Source organism: Neopelma chrysocephalum, unplaced genomic scaffold (genome assembly GCF_003984885.1).
Source record: "Neopelma chrysocephalum unplaced genomic scaffold, ASM398488v2 Primary Assembly neopelma1_26, whole genome shotgun sequence".
In the NCBI taxonomy this organism is placed as follows: domain Eukaryota; kingdom Metazoa; phylum Chordata; class Aves; order Passeriformes; family Pipridae; genus Neopelma; species Neopelma chrysocephalum.
Window position 1 is genome coordinate 31,071,060 of NW_020897695.1, and position 21,937 is coordinate 31,092,996.

The 21,937-nt window shown below is 37.2% G+C and overlaps 1 protein-coding gene across 2 annotated transcripts in view; it reads right to left on the bottom strand.

Moving 5' to 3' along the window:
* Positions 1-21,455, bottom strand: part of DTNBP1 (dystrobrevin binding protein 1) — a 71,409-nt gene extending 49,954 nt beyond the window's left edge. The window contains exons 1-6 of one of the 2 annotated variants that reach the window (XM_027676088.1): positions 21,354-21,455; positions 18,040-18,087; positions 15,084-15,134; positions 14,171-14,231; positions 11,985-12,117; positions 4,147-4,279 (exon numbers count right to left, since the gene is read on the bottom strand). In XM_027676088.1, the coding sequence (XP_027531889.1) occupies positions 4,147-4,279; positions 11,985-12,117; positions 14,171-14,231; positions 15,084-15,134; positions 18,040-18,087; positions 21,354-21,409 (482 nt within the window). In that variant the 5' untranslated portion in view covers positions 21,410-21,455. The remainder of the gene's footprint in view (positions 1-4,146; positions 4,280-11,984; positions 12,118-14,170; positions 14,232-15,083; positions 15,135-18,039; positions 18,088-21,353) is intronic. The other variant, XM_027676089.1, reaches the window with a different exon arrangement.
* Positions 21,456-21,937: the final 482 nt, after the last annotated feature.

Here is a 21,937-nt window from a genome sequence, read left to right on the forward strand (position 1 = left end):
TGGATGAAAATTTTGATGAGAACTATGAAACGTAGCTGGGGTCTTAGAAATAATTCACAGTACATTTAATGTCAGAAGATAGCTTTGTGCAGGGGTACAGAGGTAAAGATAATATCTGAAAGCAAAAACCCCCTCTTAAAAAAACAAAAAAACCCCTCCAAATTATTTTGGTGTGCTAGTGAGCAAATAACCATTAATTGTCCCAAGCTAGAAGGAACTTTTTCAGGAAGTAGAGCAGTCTAAATTGTCTGAAGAAGTTTTTTGTATTTACTTTTCAAATTTATTTTGGTTAGGTCTAAGACAAGGCATCATATCCCAGTCCAACAACCTTTACTTTCCCTTTTATTTATAAAGCAATTAAAAAGAGGGATAAAATCTGCAGAAGCAAACAACAGTAACTAAGACATTTTCTCACACACATCTCTAATGTGCCATAAACTTTATACCCTTCAGAATGAGAAAGTAAATCAAACATTCTTCTCCCCCAAAGCAATAAAGCACCATCATGGTATGGCAATGATGGCACCTTACAAGAATTATGACCATCTGTCCAACTCCTCACCTACTGCACTAATTAACTAAGCATGGGGTTACACATTATTTGACAACAAATAAGCCTTTAAAATACAAAAATTAGAAATAAATACATGTTTTAAGAACACATTTTCTCTTCAAGTAAAGCATTTCTTTAGATCTCACCAGAAAGAAAAAACAATAGTCCCAGTAGGGTTTGCAGTATTACTAAACATTCATCTCCTGAAGTATGCTCTAGTATCAGGGTATATTTCAGACTCTGGATTTTAGATTTCTACATTTATTTTCCTTCTATGTCAGTTCTCAAAGCTGACAAATACTGAAAAGCAGAACAGCTTCTTAAACAAGACATCTTAAAAAAAAATTAAGTCAGACAACTATGTTTTAAGCCAAATGACATGCAGTAAAATCTATTCACTCATTGCCAGTGACAAGGACTTTTTGCTGTTCCCAAAGTAGTCCTACAAAATGCTGCAGTTGGAGTTTCTACTTTTCAAAAAAACTGTGGTCCCTCTGAAATGGATACCAATATTAATAAGAGCTTCAGGACAGAAACATTTCATCTTACACCATAAGCCTGCCATTATGGGCTGCATTATAGGTGCACATTATAGGTGCACATGAAAAAACAACAGAGAAGTGAGCTTCCAGTAGTGCACTCGGGAAAGCAAGAATTCCCACAGGGGACTGAAGGGATACAGAGAGTTTTCTGCAAACAGAAACAGAATATCCTCAGTAGGAGAATGAAGGAAAAGGAAGAAGAATTGTGCTTGATTAAGACAGGAAACAAAACAACATGGTTTAATTCTACCATGAATACAAACAATTGCAGCAAGACAAAATAGAGAAAACAAGAGTGGAATATAGACTTCATATAACAATACTGGTACCCTGATCAATGGATTTAAACACACAAAAAAGAGAATATTAAAAATCCAGAGATAAGCACACAAGAAACAACTAATCCCCCCAAACACCAGGCTTTAATATAAATTGGAAAACACCTTGGATTGATGAATCTGCTTTGAAACTCGTACTCAACACAATGACAAAGGGAAAAAAAATTATCTGTCTGAACTGAAATAAAGTTGCTCCGTTTTACAGGGAGACCTGTTTCTCAAAATAAGTTCCTATAGTTACCATAAGCTGCGTTTCATAGGTTTAATGTTGACCTAAAGCACCTTTTTCTATACCTTTCACACAGAATTTTTTTAAAAGACTTAAAATACACAAGCTTCTAGTCTAAGCTCTACAGTGACTTCATAATAAAATTACTTTCTATTACATGCTTAAAATAACCACAGGTTCTAGAGTTCATATTCATTACAGTTTTCATCCCTATATTGTCAAAACACATTAAATACTTTTTTTTCAAGCACAAAACCACTCAGTCCCTGAAAATAACTCTTGTGCTAAAGAAAGAGCATAGACTCCTGAACCCACCTCGTTGATTATTTCAGCAGGTATCACAGTAAAAACCCAAGCATCAAAGAGAGGAAGACAGGATATGAGTTCCAAACACACAATAACAAATCACACTCACGTTAACTGGCTGTTGGTTCTTCAAGTATCTACATTAGGAGGTGTCCTTCTAGTAATGACCTAGCAGTTAATTTCTTACCTAAATAAATACAGGGGTAATGATCAACCAGAAATTACCTGTATTTTTCCTGTTTTGTCTAGATCTGACCAAATGTAATCAGCTTATAATTACACTAAGTAGCTTTCTTAGCACTCTATTTATAAAACTGATTAGTCGCTGCTAAGCAGAGCAGGCAATAGTTTAACACTTTATTTTGATGTTGAAAGCAGAGGCTGGGGGAGAGAGAGCAAAGATGGCAGAGAAAACAAAAAACACTCAGAAAACTTTAGAAATATTATTTTAGAGATAAAAAGATGTTGCTTTACACGCACTTAAAATTTGTGTCATTTGATTAAATATTTAGATATTTATATAGATACTTATCTATAGAAATACATATATATAATTTATATAGAATATATTTATAATTTCGAAGTTATTAATATTAAATATTTAATTACTTAAGTAGGTTTGAACAAGTGAATATTCAGACATACTAACTGCTCATGAGACTCTTCTTGGAGAGAGAATATGGTGTTGCCCTGACTTGGGAAAGGGAAAATCCAGGCTTCAGGAAAATTACGGACCGCTGCCAAGGCCCTGGCCTAGGTAAGCTAACTGAACAGGATGTGAAAAACTAAAGGACATGACATGAGAAGTTGCTAGATGTGACAGATAACATAATAAGATGCTGACAAAAGCTACAAATAGCACCATGAGGGACGACTGGATTTCTCAGATGTTTAAAGGGGAGTTAGGTGAGAAACAGCCAAATTCCACAGAAAACTGAAGAGGGAACTTTCAGGTTTTTGAGACTTTTTGGGATGCAGAACTTGCAACACCAGCACTACTTCAGTAACTGGATCTGTAATGCCATAGAAGGCTAAGATTCCCTAGATTATAAATGAGGACCAAGAGGGAAAAAAGTAATCAGGGGTGAATTGATTATTTGGGAAGAAACAGAGATTAAAAAGAAAACAAAAAAACCTCCCGAAAAAGAGACGACCTACAAGAATGGCAAAAGGAGGGTCAAGAAAGAGGAAACCAGATAAGCTATACACAATGCAACCAACGCTGTCTGGAGCAGTCCCGCCCTTGATCACCACAGCCTCATTAGAACTGTAAACCAAACCAGTTGTTCTGACCATACCACATCAATCAAACTTGCTTCCACAATCAAGAGAAGTAAGGAGGGTACAAGGTGCCTTCCCTGGCTAACAAGAGGTCACCTGGCTGGACAGATCAAGGAACTTGGTTATCCCCATGTTAGTTAACATCTGCATCTACCCACCACTCCCTAACACAGGCTGTCAGACACTGTCTTTGACAAATTGCTTCAAGTTAACTCCTCATTGGACATAATACTGTTTTTCTTATCTTCTTCTGTTGAGTTATTTTTGGCACTGTCAGTAACAAAATCAAGACAGTTAACAGTTTATTTAAGCTCAATATTTTTCTCTTGCTACTTTATCTCTTAGGTAGACATGAAGCTCATAATTTGGAAGTTCTGAATTTTCACACATACTGCTTGGTCTAAGTTAAACTTTGAGTCCAAGAACTAATGCCCTATTTTTGCAAGTAAGAGAATGGCAGGAGATTAATACCTTTCATACAAAGTGAAAGGTACTTATAGGATAGAATATGACAGAACTGAAAGGAAGATTGAGGAAAATACTGTTCCTAATTTGACAGGTACATGGGAAAAAAAAAAAGAAATCAAAAAACCAGGGCAAGGGATTAAAAGAAACAACCATCAGTGCTTTTAACAACAGCCCTTAATCCAGTTGTTTGCAGAAAATAATAAGCATGGTTTCATCTTAACAACTATGTAGTGACAATTTTCCGAATACACACACTTTTTATTTATCACTAAGAGTCAGACATTCAGTGAACCTACTACAAATTTGCAACACCCTGTCAAAGATTATTGTTTCTTAAAAAGATGAAAATAAAAGGGATTATATTACATATGGGGGGTAATTACAAAAGGTTTATCTTTTATGCTAATTTATAATTATTGTTTTATTTACCTTTTTGTTTTCTTGTAGTTTTCCAGCTGCAATGTCTGCATACACTTGTATCTTTCCAACTCACACTGTTCACATAGGTCCTCAAGACACAACAGATGATTCTCCATTTCCTCAAAGTTTGCCTCTAGCTGGGCTATAAGAAATACTTACATGAATATCAAATTGTATCAACAGATGGACAACTCACCTGAACAGAAATAGGATTTTTTAAAGGTACACAATTAACATAGTAATCATTACACATATATAAATGGCTCAGAAAGATAAACAAATCTCAGCCCATATCACACAGTGAAGAGTGGCAGCAGAGCCATGTTAAGGTAGATCTATCTACCTTAGATAGGTAGATACAAGGTTCCCTTGTTGTAAGATGTTGAACCACTCTATTTGCCCCAGCATCTTGGTCTCAGAAGCCTGTGTCTGTACGTCAGGAAAAGAAGATTCAGGACTCATAATTTTACTTCTTGAGTAGACTCTCAGTTTAGCCCTTCCTATATGGTACCAATCAGAGGTATAAAGCTCTGACCAAAACCAGTACTGATCTTAATTTATTCAAATAAAGCAAAAGTAAAGCATACTAGGAGAACTTTCACGTGATCTCATGGTAATATAAAAGAACACATATTTTTGTTTCTGAAGACAGATGCTTTACTGATAGGTAAATCTCTAGATTTAGCTATTTTACATACACATGCACTTAAAAACATGCAAAATGTCTTAATCTCCTCTTTAACCACAGTTGCTCAGTCTCAACTTAAAATAGATCAATCCTATGAAAAGTCCTCCAAAAGCATTTCATAGATCACACTGTTTTGACTAGAAATCAGGACTAGAGAATTCCTGAGGTCCCTTCTGACCTCAATTATCCCATGTGAATCTTGTATCAAAGGATCACTCTCTCTGCCAGTGATTAATGCTAAATTTCATGTCTTGCCTCAGGATCCCAAAGTGGAAAAACTATTTTCCCAAACTCTAACCAGCTAGCCACTCTGGGATGAAACTGTGTGAATTACAGGACTATTATTCATCCTTGTGCCAGGACTTTTCCTATAACCAGAGGGAAGGTAAATTGCAGGAGGAAGGATAAATCACACTTTTACAAACAAAATAGCAGCCAAAGAATAGAAGGGAGTTTGCGGTCCAGAGACATATACACTGATCTGCTGCAGGATATGAACCTGACTGTTGATGCAAAGAACCACACAGATGATGGAATGAAAGCAGAAAATGTAAAGCAACTCTGAGTTTTGGCAAATGGTTGTGTTTCACCTTTGCCTGTAACAGACAGAAGCAACCTTCAAAAAGCAAGAGAATAATTATTAAGTTCAAGGTAGAAAAAAGTGATTTAAAGTTAATGTGTTTTGGATGCTCAAAAGAAGGAAATAGTAAGCTGGATGCATCAGTTAAATTTTCAGTTTTGGTTTGACCATTCTACTTGGAGCCTATCTTGCAGTATACATAATTTCAACTTTCTTAGCCATTACTCAATTATAGCCATCCTTGCGGTTGCCCTAGAAAAGCAAAAGTTAAGACCTCAAACAAATTTCCTAGGATGCATATTCATATGTTCAGCTTCAAATACGTAAAACAATTTTTTTAGTCCCTAACAAGTAAGCTCCACAACAGTCAGAAAGGGAAACATGGATCATATAATCAGCTAATATTTCCTTGAATTATTTATCTGTATACAGATCTCTGAGAGGAGAGGGAGATGGTAAAAAAAAAAAAAAAGGCAGTTGACAATTAATGCAGGTACAAGTCTGAGGAAAAAAAATATTTTCAGTTCTACATATTGTGATGTGGAAATTTGTTGTTTACCACATACTCAATTTTCTCTCACAAAATCCAGATGTATTCAAAGACTAATATCATTTATTGCAATTATGATTGGTAGTCCCTTTTTGCTTAAGAAAAGGACTTTCCTGAGTACATTAAAATCCAAATGTCTGTATTATGCTAACTTGTTTTTCAGAATGATTGCTTGCTTATTAATTTGCAAAATTCACAAACACAGCAGGGCTGAAGATAATTTAGTAAGGTACCTATCAACCCCTGTTTTTTCCAGATACCATCCCCCACCTGCTTTGCTGATTTAGCTATTGAAATAATATTAAAAGACAACAACAAAGAACAGGGAAAAAAAAAGGATGAAGTGAATTCTAGAGAGCAACTGATTCCCAGCACTAGCATTTGAGCGGCCTCTAGTGGGAACTGCAGAAAACACTATGCTCCTGAAGTCAGGAATGAACTCCTCGGGAGCCAACAATCCTGTTTTACTGCAACACAGGTTTCAGAAGTTTTCTTTCTGAAGTGAAAGAAAACTTAATTTTCACAAAAAAAGCGGAAAACTAGCTCCAATTCAATAGCACCAGCTACAGTTGTGAATTAACCTCTCTCTTATGCAAATGAGAATATACGCACTGTGCAGACAAAGAGGATTCCAAACAAAACTACATATTTAATCAATTTGAAACTTAAGCCATACGTCTATGATCAGCTCTTATCTATATTCACAGATAATAAGCTCATAATTTAAAGATGTTATTTAGCAAAAATATGAAATCTAGAAATTCCTTTCCAGTTTACAGTTCACATGGCACTTAGAACAAATATGTCCTGGAAAGCTAGCTTATGTTCTAAAGAACACCTGCAAGATTACTACTTCTTGTTCAGCTCAAAGAAATCCCACAACCAAGGTGTCAGACAACAATCACCATCTCACTCTAAACTGGCATTGCTATGAAGATGAAAAACATCTCCTTTAAATTTTTTTAAGATTTAAAGAATACAGTCTACCTTTAGATTAAGAATTTTCCTGTATAGTAAATATGCCACGCTTGGTAGAAATAATACGTTTTATTAGATAGCTGAAAAAATAAACTTGTTTTTTAGGTCACATCATTCCAGTTATATCAGTTTGGCCTATGTATAACAACACTATTTGAAGTTTTACTTCTTAGTTTTAATTTTTTTAAAGTATGTTAATGTTTGATCAGATGACATTAGATTGAATTATCTTCCACCACTGTTTTTCTTAGTTTACCAGATAAGCAGGTATTAAAGTATTTACTTAGAACTCAACAACCAAAAAATAAATTTTTTTACCTGAAAACACTTTATTTCATAGTTTACCTAATTTAAATTTACCACATAATTTTTTAAATTGAAACCTATGTTACCTGTAGTTCCGCGTGAGTACAAAAATTGTTAGAAAAGCTAAATCACAGCTGTATATCAGAAAATACTAGTTTTCCATTTTTCCTACGCTAACTTTAAGTGTCACTTTCCTGCACTTTCCCAGCCACTGAAATAACAGCAACCACAAAGGAGTATTAAAGACATGTCTATAAAGTTCATTCATTTTCTGAATAAAAGGCAAAAAGACAGAAAACAGAAAGGATGGAAGCAATTACATCAAAGATATTCTCCTTATCTCTAGGCCATGCAGGGACATTGATTACTAAAAGCAGTGAAAGACATATATAAACAGGAAGAGCTCCATTCACTGAAGAAAAAAAAAGAAAAGAAAAAACTTTACATAATTACAGTTCTACTAGTGCTCAATTTTCATCTTTTTTGAAGAAGTACACCAGAAACTTTTCCTTCTGTATTCAATCCCCAGACACTTCCAAGTTTACAGCACCAAACTGTATGTCTTTTATACATATATATCTCTACCTAATACAATAACCCTCTCTGCTGAAGCAGTATGCCCTGGAGCTTATGAAAGAGAAAAACACCCTGTTGAACACAGGTATCTTTAGACTGTATTATTCAAATTCCCTGGTTTTACATATATCTTCCCAATATTTTCCCTGAGTTTCTCAGTAAAAGATAAATATAGTTTTATTTCAGACAGTGCAACTCATGTAAGCAAGAAGAGTTACAGCAGTTTTAAAAGAACTAGATAGAAAGACTGTTTTAATTAATAATAAATTATTATTTTCTTTAGACATTTTCCCAACCGCAAATCATTGCTCATTTTCAGTAAAAGTTTTCACAGCTCTCCCAACTTTCAAAATAATTTTAAAATCATAAAGAAATCACTAAAAACTGGAGTCTTCTAATGAAATATATTCTAAATTTCTGCATCACAAAGCCTTTATCCAGCTTTTTATCAAGAGTTATCCGCTGCTAAATGCTAAACGAAAAGGAAACTGTCATTTAAGTAACCAAACACAAATCAGAAGTTCAAATACCAGCTCTATGAAAAATCTTGATTAATAAATTGTCTAGCCTTAAATTCACTTTTACTCGACCACTACCTGCTAATATCTAAATCCCTACATAAGCCACAATTAATAAATAGGTAATAGTAAACTAATGACTTCTCTTCCCCAAAGACACTCATGTCTTCCTGAAAGAGACTAGTCTACCGGCTATTATTCACTACACCTTTTCCTCCTAAAAGTACTGCTGCAGAGGTAGTCTACAAACTGATGAAATGAACAAAAATAAAATTCTATAATCTTAAAATACAAGATGTTGCTGGAAGTATACTGCGCTTTTCAAACTGGAAAAATCTTTGCCATTTTTATCAAGAAATAAAAAAAAAATATATTTCATTAAAACACACCCTTTTTTTGGTTGCAAAACAATACCTTAAATATGGGGTATTAAGTTCTTAAAGTAGCTCCAGTGTTACCAAACCCAAAATCTTGCATTCAATGAAAGAGATACTATAATTACTGTGACCTTTCAGTTCAGCTTTAGTACATTTCCTTAATGTCTGAAGAAGCCATTAAGAAGTCATTAATTATCCCACACCTTAAAGAAAGTGAGCATGGCCATTAATTTTTTTTAAAATGCAAATTCCAAACAAATTGGATTGAATTTTGCAAAGCTAGAAAATGGCAACTTTCAAACTTGATACACAATCTGAAAATAAAGCATGACCTTCTGCTGAGGATATAAACAATGATACCCCCCCTAAGCAGTGCAAAAAGGTCTGTTGCCCTAATGGATTTTCACACCCACCTAACTCATACTTCAGAAAAAAAAATATTAAAGATTAGGAGGCAATGGCTTTTATCTCTGACTATATCTCCAGTCTTATTTTATTCCCAGTCCCAGTCTAAGTATTTTCAACCTATGTTGAATCTGTCACTTATGTACATGAATAGCCTTTCTGAAACCAGTATCGAGTTAATGCTTAACATTTGATCTTAAAAAAAAAAAAAGAGAGAGGGGAGAGAAAATTGGATTTGGATCAAGATTTGTGTGTATTGATTTACTGAAATCAAAACAGACGTCTGAGCAAAATGCCACTGCTCAAACATGAAGCATATTTCATATTAAGACAAGTTTGACAGATATCAACAAGCAGATATTTTCTACAACATCTCAAACAAAAACCGGCTTAAGTGATGATTCCAATTTTGAACTTTGAAAGGGCAATAACTGTCCTTTTCACTTTTACGTGAGAGTAATTTTTTCTTCAAAGTTCTCAGTGGCAGTTACAAGACATTGCATAATACAATAAATTTATCAAATGAAGACACAGACTTTTTACTTCAAGTGAGGGATGACTAATAACATGAACACCTAAGTTAAAGGACTTTATAAAATTACTAATGAAAATGTGTGTTGTAATACAGAGCAAAAGCTGAGGAATCTGTACATGACTCATATCAGTCTTAATAGGTCAGTAAAAAGGTTCATTTCCATTATTCGAAATTTCTTTTACCAAAAGCAGCCAGGGTCCACTATTTACTTTCAAAACGAAAGCATTAATAGATTTATTAGAAGTACCTCATATTACAAGTCAGAACTATGTTCAAATGATGAAGACTAGCCAAATTACATCTGGAATGCACAACCCAGGACACAGCACTTTGTAATTCTATTTTCACATTGTTTTACAGAATGTTTCACTTATATTTAAAATTCACAGTCAGAGTAATAGTCATCTCTTGGAAAACTGAATACAGTTTATATTCCTAAGAAGCAGATAGTTCAGAGTTATAAAAACTAAAAACAGTGAGCAGAATATCATAGTAAATTTCTGTTAAATCCCTTCTAGAAGGGTAGATGTTGAATTTGCCATAAATTATACCTACCTCTTCAAATAGAGTCCCTAAAACTTATAAAAAAAAAATTCAAAAATCTCAGTCGTTAGGAGGAACTAATAAATAACTCTAGATAAATTACTTGGAATCTGACACACAAGGTGAGACTAGAAGATTTGGTTCAAATCTCACTCTTAGCAGTATACTTCAAAATTCATTAGCTTCCCCAAACAGGCCTCTTAATGCTTCCTTAAATCTTACTTGTGCAGAATCACAAATATTCTAGAGACAAACCTTCTCCAAGCTATTCTACAATCAGAGTGAGATTAATTCTGGTTCATAAAACTATATTATGAATTGGAAAGTAACCCCAATTCATCAGGATTTATAGCATTTGCAGTTATGAACTGTGAAGACAATTCCAATAGCTTTTAAATATATTGTTTATCTTTGGTCTACCAGTGGGCTGCATCACTTTGTGCATCATGATATTAAACCCAATATTTTAATAAATCATTATTTGAATTTATATTTCCTTAGAAAATTTTTTTCCAAAAGCCAATATTAAAGGCTTCGCACACATGACAAAGCCTTATTAAATAAGGTGGTATAAGAAAATGGTAATAAAAAGTGAAATATATTCTTTGGTTCAGAAATAAATAGCAAAGTTATTACCAGCCTAGCTAGGAACAAAAGTTGATTTGTGCATGTCCACTGACCATAGGAGAAGGAGAAATCAGGCTTTGAAGACAGAAACGAACTCTCCTTTTCTTCACATCAGATGTCGGCACATAAATCCAGCCCACCCCACAAAAAAAACAAGAGTTGCAATTACATGAGGAATTTCTGCCTACTTCCCAGCTGCTGTAAGAAAGAGGAATGCAGGCTGAGTCCCTGGGGAACTTAGGTACTAAAATCCATGTGCAGACGGCAGTTTTTCGAAACTTTAATTTGATGCACCTTGTATGGATTTCCATTGAGCCAGCAGGAGGCTTACTGTGGAAAGACAGCCTTGCTACTTGTCAAATGCTGCATCCCCACTCAGCAATATTGGAGATTTTCAGAGAATAAGAGGCCAGAACACCTTTTTCCTAATTTAATTCTGAACAGTGTATCAACTGCTTTGTATGAGAGGTTTCCAGAAGTAGTCCACTAAAGCATTTATCATCTTTTAAATTAAATCAACAGGTTAGCATTTGGTAAAGTTATAAAAATTGAAACCTGTCTAACAAATATAAAGTATTTGGCAATCTTAATATGTAGCATTGCTAGTTTCACCCACAAAAAAAAGTTGGGTATCAGTTCAGAATATCTTAACCCTGTACATTAATGCAAACTATTGAAGCCAGCCTTGGAACCAACAATTACTCAAAACCAAAAGTTTCTGCCTTGAAAGTGTCCCTAGCCAATTTCTCCCCTGTCCCACCCAAATGATGAGTTAAAACATTATTATATAAAATGACACAGATTCAATCACAGAGAAGCAACTTATATACGAGTGTTCACACTACTTACAAATCTTAAGAATTTCATAAGACTTCAAGAATAGTATTTTTCTGCTGTTCATACAAGATATGCGGTTATCACAATTTCATTTTCCAAATAACAACACATACAAAATTTTAACTGCTGAGAGAGCAACCACTACAACTGTTGATCTTTAAAAAAACCTCAAAAATCTCTAACAGTATATGAACTACTGTTTTACAATAGAAAGGATGTATTTGGAAAGCAAAATTAAATTTTATAATCACAACATTCACAATCAGCTGAACTTCAGTCTAATCCTCTGTACTGACTTGAATGCTTATTATATCTATAAAACCTTACCTATGCTTGCTGTGAGGCATTCCAGATCTGCTAAAAATCCAGGTATTTGTTGGAGCTGATCCTGTAGTTCCAACAGACTGTTCCTTTTCTTCTCCCAGTGTGCAGAAAGCATCACAACTTCACTATCGACCAGCTGAAACAAACAGGCAGGTAATTTACTTGTAAATTTATGTATTTATGAGCATCTTGGCTTATTTTTAGAATTAATGCATCTTCATTTTATTATATAATACTATAATGTACTTATATGGGTCACATTCTATGAAAAACAACAAGATCAAGAGATCTTACATAACAAATGTTTCCTTTATATATAATTGAGATGATTCAATTATCGTTCTCCTGCTCTTAATTCCATTATCCATCCTTCCTGTCACACACAACTGCAGCTTGCCTGTATCTGCATTCTGAAGTTCTCAGTTTTTATAGTATTTAGTTGCAGAAACTGAAAAAATCTACGCAATGAGCAAACGAGTGCTCAGATTTATAATTCTACCCACTTCAGACTGATTCTATTAAAAGAATAACTTCTTCCATTTCCAAATTCCTCTAGCTACCTATCCCTGTCAAAAAGACATCCTGTTTTACTAGAAAAGTGTTGAAAACTTATTCCAAAGCCCAGCAAGTAATGGAACACCTCAGAATACCAACATCCTTATCTATCTATCAAATCTATTTTTGAGAATCAGGTAGAATTTATATCAGTTAAACAGTAAGGCAAACAAAAAAAAAAACAAACAAGCCACCGTGAGATGGGGTCAAACACCAGACAAACATTTCAGCCCAGAGATAACAATGCAGCTTAAACTACAATCATCTAAAAGCAGTACCTTTAGAACAATTTTGTATGCGGAATTGGTAGTTAACATCAACCATTTCACATGGTAAGACTGTAGGCTGCAATTAAAGCTTGAAATTGTCACTTTCCTTTCTCTATTCAACATTTATAAATAAGACAGCAGAGCATTTTATCTGCTACTGGCCAGTACAAGAAATAGGATACTGGACAAGTGGATCTTTAGGTGTTATACAGTACAGTAAATCTTGTGTGCTTACACAATTTTTATTTTCTACTTTTATATAAAAAGAAACAAACAAAACCCCACAAGCAATATATATATATGATTGTCCAAAAAGCAAATATCTGAATTTCATTGCAAATTTCAGTCTTTTTGGAAGTTTTTCATTCTCATTTTCCCAAGCAGCTATAACATGCGAGATTAAGGTTATATTGGTTTAGTACATATGAAACCTCACATTGTTTTCAGAACTACAATTTTTAAAGCAAACTATAGCAAGCAGCAAGTATTATAAAATTGTGATCAAGTCATTTAAGAGATCTAAAAAAGATCCTTATGAGCATGCAAAACTGACAGAGAGAACTTCATCTCTAATAACTGGAAGTTTTCACTGGAACTTGTGGAAAAGGTGGGCCATACTATTAGGCAAGAGAAAGAACACAAGATATTTTCCTTATTACCGTAAATACACAGTGAGTTATTTTTCCATTGGAAAAAGATACACAGAAGTCTCGTAAGTAAAACAGAAGAGCCAGGGAGGATGCACCCAGCCAAAGTGAAGCTTTCAGCCAGAACAGAGAACCCTACAGCTCAGACCTGCTCAGCCTACACTGTCTGCCCCTTAAACATGGCTCAAAATGGAAAGTCTGGTGCAGAGTAATGCATTGGTAACACTTAATGGAAGTTTCCTTTCCCTTATTCCACAAATAAACCACACAACTTGTCACTTTGCTTGTAGGGCAGAAACACTGAACAAAATTAGGAGAAAGCAGACACTTCCCTAATCTTTTCAGTCAGACAATCAAATCTTGCCATTTCCTGTCCGCTAGGAGTGGGCAGCAAACATTATCAGTGCAACAGCCCTACCCTGATAGTAACCACCACGTCTCAATCTCAAATATATTCTATACTTTCCCAGCCCCCCCACTGATTTTAAAGAGCTATAGCAGTAACATGCAACATCATTTTTGCAACTGTTTACATTGCATCACATTATTTCATGTTTGCATTACACTCTTGTTTACATCACTATGTGAGTGAACAACGCTGTGTGGGTGCTTACATAGAGGTCAGGGTTAACACTGTATGCTGGTACCAAAAATTTTAGTTTAAAATTGTTTACATGTTTTAAAATATTTCAAGTATGGCATTGTTATTTTTTCTCACCTCTCCAGCTTTTGCACAATCTTTGGCTCCTTTGTGAAGGGCAGCCCACGCATCTTCATATCTGAAGAGAAGACAAATTACTATTCTTACTGTGCTCCCCTTACAGAGGAAGATTTCATAGATATTACTGTGCTTATATTTACAGGCACTACCAGAAATTGCAGCTTAAAAAGCTGTACAATTCTTTTCAGTATTTACTGTTCTACCGAGACAAATATACAGCAAGAAATAATATCTTTTAAAGAAAAAGTGATTCATGTTTTTTAACCTGCTAGCTTACATTAAAAGTGAAATGGACCCAGCAATATTAAGACTACACGCTGCCTTAAGCATTACTTGGAACCCAATTTCACTAAGAAAATGAAAAATAAAAATAACAACATTGTAATCACACATACACTGTACACTGCCCCTCCCCCCAAAAAAGAGAATAGATTTTTTTAAGATATAAAGAAAACTTATAATGTAGATAGCTTCTGTTATTCAGAAAAGATGTGATTAAATACATATGAAACGCACTGTCTTTTCAAGGCAACGACAGGCATATTGTCTCTATTGTTACAGAAGGAAATCATATCAAATACATCTAAGTTATGAAACATCAAATCGAAAACACAGACTGACTGGGTCTCAGTGCTGGTCTCCTTCATATCTGTGCATTAGAACATGAACTAAAGTCATCTCTCAAACATGGCTTTTCCTCCAGAACCTCTGTTGCATTAGCACGACAGCATTGAGTACAGGGCAAGCTTTAAACATAGTTGTCATTTGGTAACCACTCTCACACTCCTAACCGCAGAATATCCAAAAACCTATTAGCAACACTTTGGTTTTCTTCTAATTATCTTAATCTAATGAAGTTATTTCTGAAATTATAGGAAGTACATACTAAGAAAGAACAGGAAGGTCATACCTGCTGAGTAATTCCAGTCCAGCAGAAAACTCTGGCAAACATTGAATAGTTCTATAAAACAAATTGCAAATATACAAAATTTTTAAAGAATAGAAGTCTATTATAAAAAATGAGTGTGCACACACACCTGCACTTGACAGATAGGTTGAGCAGAAATGTTCCCTACTGTTCAGTTTCACAAACATTTTGCCAGCTCTGGTTTAAAATGCATTACATAGTGGATCTTACAAGAATATTTCAAAGCTAGGATTGCTTTTTTTTCTTTTGTTATTTTATGACAGCCCATTCTTTCTTCTTTTTGACTACGTCCATTGAAAACAATTTTTATGAAATAATTTCTTAGTACAGTTAACAAAGAGACAAGATGGACATTGTTTTAACTTAAAAGAAGGCACAGAAACATCCTGAAAATAGGACTACTACACAAGTTCTTTATGCCCCTCAATAGAGATATTGCACTTAATATATTCTGCATCAAAAAGAAATACTAAGCTAAAGAATCTTTGCCAATTTAATGCTCTAATGATTTCATATTGGATGTGTACATTTCCATTAGTAACAGCTTGAAATATAGAGAAAACTTATTATAACAGAATCGTAATCAATTAGGTTGCAAAAGACCTCTAAGATCATAGTCCAATCTATGACCTAACAGCACCTTGTCAACTAGACCATGGCACTGAGTGCCACGTCCAGTCTTTCTTTAAACGCCTGCAGAGATGGTGAGTCCACCACCTCCCTGGGCAGCCCATTCCATTAACTAATCATTTCTAGGCTAAACAACCCCAGCTCCCTCAGCTGCTCTTCCTCAGACTTGTGCTCCAGACCCTTCACCAGTTTCATTGCCCTTCTCTGGACTTATTCCAGCACCTCAATGCCCCTCCTGAATTGAGGAGCCCATCTAAGCAATAAGTAACAGAAAATTAACAATGCGGCATTTTAAGGGATGTGAAGATTTTGATATCATTCAAGATTTGTCTTCTGGAAGATGACCAGAATAAACTGTTTTGCACTGTCATCCACACAATTTGAATGGAAAAACACCATAAATGAAACCTTTTTTTCCTTAAGCCAAGGGAAAAGTGGCAGAATCAGTGAGGTGGAAAGGGACCTCAGGCAGTTTCTATTGCAACCTCCTGTTAAAACCAGGACCAGCTAGGAACTCAGATCAACTTCCTCAGGTCTTTGTTCAGTTGCAACCTGAAAACCTCTGAGGACAGAAATTTCACAGGCTCACATTCAGCCTGTTGTCTGTCAAGACCCCCAGGGTCTTTTCAGCAAAGCTACTTCCCAGCTAGTCTGTCAGCCCCATTCTGTATTGTTGTGGGGGATACTACCTTTCCAGTGAAACACTGGATTTGTACCTCTTAAATCTCATGAATTACCTCTTGGCATATACATTCCTACGGCCTTTTATGGATTGAGTTCATCCATTTATCTTCATTCACTACTGGTCAGTTTCCCCCCTTTCACTAAGCACAAGGGACTGAAGCAATAAAGGCATTAAATACCACAACAACATCTACATTTGCTGTAATTCATTCCATTCATCAACAATCCCATGTTTTCTTTGTTCAGCCTTTTATTATCAATGCAGGGCTAGCAGCTCTTCTTCTTGTCCTTGATATCTCTTGAAAATGCCAATTTCAGGTGAGCTTCGGCTTTCCTAAGTCTATTCCAGCATGCCAAAGAGGTTATGAAGAGGCATCAAGAAGTTATTCCCGACACCCTCCAGAACACTTCTTGAATGCATACTGTTGTGTTGTCCTTTCAGCAGGTGGAAGCTAAAGGCCGTTATAAGAATGGGGTTTTAATGACACAGAGAATTCCTCAAGTTGTTTAGAGAAGACATCATTCTTTCCCTGATCAGATGGTCAGTGAAAAACTCCCATTGTGACACCACCCTTACTGGCCTCTTCTCTGCTCCTCACCCATATGCCCTCAGCCATCCTTACATTCAAGCTAAGCTATGTTTGTCCCAAAACCTTACTAGCAAAGCTGAAGTCACCCTGGAATTCCCCTGTTTCTGATGATTCAATTGGTTCATCCAGTATTTTCTCAAAGTGATGGATATTTACAGTACATTAGAAGAACCAAAATATTATGGACTGGAAACATGCAGAGAAGGCAGTTGCCTAAAATAGTTTCATTCAAGTCTTCACCCATCCTTAGTTTAGTCTCCGTGCCTTGTCAATACACCCAGTCTTCTCTTAAAAAAACCTTATATCCAAAACATCAAGATTCAGAACTTAAGACAGTTTATTTCAGATGCTTTATTTTTAATGCAGGGCTTGTTTTTAAATTAATTTGTGTCTACATACTGTGTTTTAGTAAGAAGATACTTTAAAAAAGCATATCTAAGCTTATTTGAAGAAGCAAGACTCACAGATGTCATTTACAGATGTTAACTAGTCTTTCCTTGTAGCTTATACAGGTTGAAAGAATGAGCAATGTACTAAAATGCAGGGGATTAAAAACCAAACAACAAAACAAACAAACAAAACCACAAACCACCACAAATCTCAAAACTTCTTGAAACAGATAATCGAAGTAATTCATCACAAATATATTTTCCACAATAAAAAGGTTCCTATTTCTGTTTTACAGTTAAACCCCCCCTGAATTATAATTTTAATACATTAAATTCACAAAGATTGTAAGCAATTACATTTCAGTAGTACAACCTGAAGCTTCTACTTAGTACTACAATAACACTGAATATTCGTTTAATTTAAATGATCAACAGCCATCAGAAATTATTTAGGCCTATCAATGAATGTTCTACGAAGCAAAGCATTTGCTTAACAGTAGAGCTAAGCTTTTCTGTTGTCAGAACAGTATTTTGTAAAATTACATGCAAATGTTCTTGTAACTGGCTCATATATGAGCCATTTCAAATTTTTCTTTAACAAGAGCATCCTAGATCAATGCTATACATTAAGACATTCTGAAGTACCTCTGCCTTTTTTTTGCATCTCTTGATTTGTCGCCCAAAGTCTTCAACCTATAAATCAAAACACAGAATCATCAGACATTTCCAAAACCAAAACCAGAGAATAAACTGTTTGAGCACATAACGTGTTAATTCCAATTTATTATAGTAATTTTCTTTCAGCTTATTTTACAAATAAATTCATATGATGGTCTCCACAAAACTAAGTGAAATTTCATTTATTTCCACCAACAGTGCTTCTAAATTATGAGAATCTCCAGCAGCATCACCACAGTGCCCTTCTACTGAGCATATCTGAGGCTTGTTTCACCCATGGTCAATTTCAAACTGACCGGTGCCTTGTTCTTAAAAAGCACAAAAACCCCTAAACCAACCAAACAACCAAAACCCCAACCAACAACAAACAATTCCCCTTCACCCTCTCCACTCCCTGTCAACTCTTTCCACTCCTTCCTCTTTTTCAGTCAACCTGTATATGATAAAGTTGACAACGTAGAGTGAGAACCAAAACCTCTGGCTATTCTCTGACCCCCAAGATGATGGCTGTCCACAGTCTCTACTAAGTCCTCTGGAGTCATAGCTGTCCAGGACAGTAAGAGTTAGGAAGAAATATAGGACACAGACATGGGCAAGATGGAAATGAGTTTTGAGTACCAAAGCTATCCTCCAGACATGACAGAGATGTGTAATCCTGAGTGACCCAGAGACTGAGAAACAACCTAATATACAGATATTTGGACTGCTTCAAGGGTGAGCCAAATCACTCCTCCACTGTTAACCACCACCAATTTTCCAGAAACTCAAAGAAACTTCAAAGTCTACAGCAAAATAGGCAGTTGACAATTTGAGAAAAGACATGTTAAGGCATGCCTCCACTGCCTGTTGGAGAGCTGCTTATAATAGCCAAGCCAAGTAGAAACAACCACAGCACGCTGAGGAAGAACACCTCTGTCCTTCTCCTCTGCCATATTCCCCAGTATGCACCCCAGCCTGGAACAGCAGCACTCCTCTGCAAACAGGGATAGAAGGGAATGCTGGGTTACCACCATCAGTTCTTATACAAGAATATCTGCCAGGCAGTCAGAAGTAAAGGTTAAAGGATTTATCACTAGACTACAAAGTACTGACTTCCTTTCAGCAGCGTTCCCTGTACAAAGTGTAAGGCAGTGTGAGCCACATCACTCAAGCTGGCAGAAGCACAATTACTGCCTGAGCACAGACAAACGCAGCTCACTGTTCCATTTTGGTTGTTTTTCTTCCTCCTGCAAAAGACTGCTAACAGCTAAATGGGTCAAAATTTAGATTGCTTGCTCACGGGATACACAGAAGTAGACAGTAAACACAGCTGAGCAGGGGAAGAGGGCGCAGAAATGGCTAATAACTTTAAACTTCAGTAACTCCATTTCTTTGTGCACAGAGATGGCTAGGAACTTCAAACTGCTCTCTTTAGACCACACATCCCAGATTTAATCTTTTTCAGCCATACATAAACAATTACTTTGGAAGTGGTATTATTTTGTTAGAAGCCCTGAAAAGCTTCCCCCTCGTGACGCTTCAAGAAATCCAACTGTTCCACTTTGAAAGCATTCAGGCGTAGTTAAGAAGTTGGCAACAACTTTACACCAGAAACACTTTCTAATACTTTCTTCGCGTTTTGACAATTTTAGGGTCAAGTCTTAACAGCTCAAAATGACTTCTATTATCACTCTGGTGGGGTACAGAATGGGCTAACCTAGAACATTAAGGCATTGAGGTTGCATTGTCCAGGAAGGGAAAGGGGGCAAAACAGGACAAACTGTGTTCTGGCCTCTGTGGGCACACTAAAGAAAAAAAAAAAAGCCTCTGTGGCTCTGAGATACAGGTCCCCAATAGCAAAAGAGATTACACAACAGATGAAAATACCACTTAGACACCGGACTCTGGAATAAGGGCACACTAATGGAGCTGCCAAAACACAAAGATGGAAATGATGAAATCAGGGACTGTTCTCAAAACAGAACACTGCAACACAAGGAAGAAGGCAAATTAGAGACTACATGGAAACGTACTGACTCAACTGCTGCAATACATGGAAATACAGAATTAAATGATCATTGGATCCAGCATGTTATGACCTTTCTGTTGTCCGCTTTCATTACGTGAAAAACACCTTTTTCAAAAGAACCTTACGCTGTACTAAGGTATCAACCCCTCTGAGAAGGTAAAAATAACAGCAAAACAGAAAGACAGACAGCAATAAAGCAATGCCATGCCATTGTCTGTATTCTTAAGACATTTTAATATTCTATGAGCGTCAGGTAAGATGAGAGAGATAACATGTAAGCAATTTATCTGGTTGATTTGAAGCCTATTCTATCAATTTCTCTTGACCATCATATACTGGTGTAAATAAGTCACCATAAAAAGTATGTAAGTTTCTGGAGTATACAGACATTCACCACTATACAAAAATATTTACCATAGGGGTTTCGTAAGGCAGCCGTAAGGTTGCCAAAGACCACACAGTTTTTAAAAGCAATTGATTACAACACGATATTCTCCTGTGACTCATTAAGAGCCAGCAGTTCTGCAGCACTGACATGACCTTGATCTCACTGACTTCCAGAACACTCATTTGGGCCACCTGCTTGTACTAAAAATAGCATCGACACAAGACCTATCTAAATGAACCTTGCGAGGCAACGTAGGAGGAATATCTTTCTACTTTTTAACACAAGCGAGGGACTGCTCCATCCACTTATCCTGTGCTTCTTTTCCCCAAGTGACAGTAACTCATCTTCCAAGGAAAGACAAGCTTCCCCATACGCCCAGCGGCGCGCAGCGATGCTCTTTAAACAATTACCATGATCCATAAAACCTTGAAGGTCAGTCACTCCATGAAAAATTCAAGCGCCTTAATTGACTCCAGTCACATCTCAAAACAGCAGTCTCTGTCTGCCTCTCTCTCCTTCCCCTGACCGCAGCTGTCTCCCGAGCACGGAGGCACCTCCTCCCCTCCTCTCCCCACCGCGGCTGCAGGGCTCGCCAGCCCGCCATCAGCCGCTGAACTCAAGCGGGAACACGGCCCGGAATGAGACCCTGGGGCCGCGTTTCCAGCCCGTCCCCGTACCACAGAGGGTACCCCGGGTGACAGACCAGCCCAGGCCGAGGGTCCCGCCTGCGCAATCTCCTCCTCTTCCTCCCTCCCCCGTCCAGTCCCCGCCTCCCCCGACCCCCCGGTCACCTGCTTCCCCCTCCCCGCCCGGCTGCGGGACGCGGGTCCCTCTCCCGTTCCCCCCTCCAGCCCCGCGGTGCTGGGGGCCGAGGGCGATACTCACCCGGCGGTGAGGTCCTGCTGGACGCTCACCAGCCGCTCCCGCAGGGTCTCCAGCATCGTCCCGGCCTTCCCCGGCTGCGGAGGCCAGCGCCGGGAGGGAGGGGCGCGGGCGGGGCTCGGCTCCGAGCCCGCCTCCTCTCCAGCCCGCCCCCTCTCTTCCGCCTTTTCCGACTTCGTGTGTTTCCTCGCGAAGTTGTGAGCAGGGGTGGTTATTACTGAGGAGAGCTGAGGCCCTTGTTCTGCGTCCCCCGTTGTGCGAGGGTAGAACCGGACGGTTTCAAGGTTTGACCTTAAGAAGCGTGTGGATCCCTGAAGTTGCAGCTTTTTAGAGGTTTTTTTAAAGACCGCAGCAAAGTCCCTTGGCAGGTTGGGACCTTGACCTGCATGATTTTGACATCAGCTATAGCAGCGTAGGAGTGAACTCCTTAGAGCTACAAAGTTGATCCAGGGACTGGAGCATCTCTCTTACGAGGAACGGCTGAGGGAGCTGGGCCTGTTCAGCCTCGAGGCAACTGAGAGGGGACCTCATCAGTATCTATAAGTATCTGAAGGGAGGGTGTCAATGGGATGGAGCCAGGCTCTTTT